Below are 3,151 nucleotides of genomic sequence, written 5' to 3' on the forward strand. Positions count from 1 at the left end.
ATGTTCTCTACAGAGGAGGAGCGGGACAGTCATTTTTACAGGAGGATGTGTGAATGGGGGGACAGATGGGGTGATGATTGATGATGTCACAACATGGCAAATGGATTTGATATTGGATTGCCCTGGAACATGTGTGTGTCTGTGTTCAGCTCACCCAGTGGCTTTTAATAGTAACTAGCAACTAGGATACATTGTTGGGCTGCTTTGCTGTTGTGTATGTGGCTGCATGCCCCCAGCAGCTTCCACAAATAGAAAGCAGGGCAAATTGTGAGCAGAGATGAGCGCCAACTGGGCCACTGTCTTCAGGCGAGGGGTTCCTAGTTACGTGATTGGAGGGGATAAAATACACAGTTGGACACTGTCAAAAGATATAACTTAGGGCTGGGCAATATATCAATATTATATCGATATTGTGAGTGATATGAGACTAGATATCGTCTTAGATTTGGGATATGGTGATATGGCATAAGTGTTGTCTTTTCATGATTTTAAAAGCTGCATTACAGTAAAGTGATGTAATTTTCTGAACTCACCAGAAAACCGTAGCTGTTCTATTATTTGCCTTTACCCACTTACTCATTATATCCACATTACTGATGTTTATTTATGAAAAAGCTCAGTGTAAATATTTTGTGAAAGCACCAATAGCCACCCCTAGAGTATTGTGCAATATCGATAGAGGTATTTGGTCAAAAATCTCACACAGAGCTATCTTGATTTAATAAAAGTGCTTGTGGCATCTCACATGTGGCTTTGACTTACAACTGAATATTTAGGCCACTTCATAGAAAATAGCTAAATAGATATTGTGTATCGCCGTCATTCACACTAAAGATATATGATTTTCAATCCATATCGCCCAGCCCTGATATAACTGTGTATCTTGTTTTCCTGACAGCATAAGAGACAAGGGAGGACACAACTCTCTCCTTTTCTCCTCTCACGGAGGAAAATGTTTCTATTTCTTGATCGAAACCACAGCCACAGATATCAATCTGGCCATGCAGCATCAGATCATCTGCTTGTCTTTATATCTAGATGTATCCCCTGTCATTTAATAGATAGGTTCAGCTGACAAGCTACTAAGCTAGAGCTCCACTTGAAAGAATTTCCAATAGTGGAGAATTTCAGTCTCAGACAGTCTGTTCTTTCAGAGGGCTTTCCACAAGGGATGAAATGATTACCGGTTTAATGATAAACACGACGGTTAGTATTACCGCTTCAAATAACATTATTACCGTGTTATTGTGATTACAGCACGTGAAAAACAGTCGCCTAAATACTGTCCAATGTGTCCATCATCAACCAAATTTAGCAACAGTCTCCCAGACGCAGACTTGATGAAATGATTTCAGTGAGAGTATCAGTAACTTTGGGGTCTGAGTCTTCAATATAAAACTTTTTGGTCACTATAATCGTGATCAGTGGCGATTCTAGAGTCTGTAGGGGCCCTAGGCAAAAATTCCCTGGGGGCCCCTCCATCCTCATCACCATAATTTTATTAATCACCTGACAACAATGAAAAATACATCAATATTATCATTGGAATTCCTCAAGTTCCTAGGACAATTTTATTAGCCTATTCATAACTTTCATACATGGTGCAAAGTTAACTTTTTTGTCCACCGGCCAAATGTCTAGTGAATGTTCAAATGTTACCAGCCACTCAATGGATTAGCATTGTTTGTTTGTTTTTGGCTGGTGGTGAGTGAAGCAAATCTACCTACCAGCCACTTGCACATTTATATTTTACCAGCATTTGGCTGGTGAGTCGTGACTGGTGCTAATTGTGTGCCCTGCTTTCATAGCAATTAATAGCTTAACTATTAGTGACACCATTGCTAGCTGAATTTATTCAAGTATCTCCCCATAGGTTGCTATACTAAAATAACAGCATTCAGTTATCTGCCTAATCAGTATCTGCTCCACTTGTTTTTTCCCCACACCCTCTTTTTTCTCTTTTGTTTTGACTTCCAGATAAATTCATTTACTTCATTCACTTTCAATTCAAGAGAATACGTGAATCATACAAGTTTGACGGGAATGAGTCACATACTTGACTTGAATTGAAAGTGAAAGTGAATTCACGTCATTCAAAATTGTCCAGGCCAGGGGATGACATGGAGCCCCTTTAGGGAGGTTTCAATGCCATTGCAAATTTTCCATTGGTTCTTTAATGCAGTGATTCCCAACCAGGGGTACGTGTACCCCTAGGGGTACTTGAGCAGCTTGCAGGGGGTACTTGGAAAGATTTGGGATTACAATTTATTTCCAAAATGATGAAAAACATAAGCCCATTGTTAAAATGGCATGTGTGCACGCCACAACTAGTTCCCCCCGACAGGTGTCAACTGTTACTTTACTGATAAATGGCTAAAAAACGTCCAGTTGCTGTTGCTCCAGATTCAGGTTTAGGGGAGTCTGGTGCATGACAAAAGGAAAAAGAAGGCCATGCCCACACACTGGCAGTTCAGTGAAAAATATATTTTGTGTGGATTTACTTGTACGTCTCCATATTACACTAAAAGTTATAGAACAAATTTAGGAGCATCATCAACAGGCATTAGTGAGGGGGTACTATTGGCCTGGCAAAACAGCTCAAGGGGTACATAAGACAAAAAAGGTTGGGAACCACTGCTTTAATGGATAGGGGTTTGTGGTCACTGCTGTGGAGTAAAGGTTGTCAGGCCTCAGGGTGTGTGGTGTGTGTGTGTGTGCGTGTGTGTGTGTGTGTGTGTGTGTGTGTGTGTGTGTGGACAGGCAGAGGGAGTAGGGGGCACATTCCAGTATGAGAGTCAGTTGCTATGTACATGTGTTCCCTCCCAGACTGTCCATGGGGTCTTTGCTGTAATCTCTTGGAGGCTGACCTCTTGATTCTTTGCTCTACTTGGCGTGCTGCCACGTCCCTGTGATGACGTCTGCAGCCGCCAAGCTGTCACAAACACACATGAGCATGAATACAAACATGGTTGACGAAGCATGTTACACTCAAGACAAGACCAAACTATTTGTGAGGAATACGTCCTATGGATTTTGTAGATTGTCCGTTATAGCCTCCAGTTTACAGTATGGATTTGTCTATATAAGTAAGCACACTTAGTTCCAGTGCTGGTGGTTCTTGTTTATGGCAGTCATGCAGCTCAGGCGATGG

At 41.5% G+C, this 3,151-nt stretch overlaps 1 protein-coding gene across 1 annotated transcript in view; it reads left to right on the top strand.

Moving 5' to 3' along the window:
• Positions 1–2,965: 2,965 nt before the first annotated feature.
• The window catches only part of atp8a2 (ATPase phospholipid transporting 8A2), a gene marked incomplete at both ends in the record, with an annotated part of 11,525 nt that continues 11,339 nt past the window's right edge, over positions 2,966–3,151 (top strand). Inside the window, one exon of the mRNA XM_083663259.1 lies at positions 2,966–3,010. Coding sequence (XP_083519385.1) covers positions 2,966–3,010 — 45 coding nt within the window. The remainder of the gene's footprint in view (positions 3,011–3,151) is intronic.

Source organism: Poromitra crassiceps, assembly GCF_964638095.1.
Source record: "Poromitra crassiceps genome assembly, chromosome: 2".
Classification (NCBI taxonomy): Eukaryota; Metazoa; Chordata; class Actinopteri; order Beryciformes; family Melamphaidae; genus Poromitra; species Poromitra crassiceps.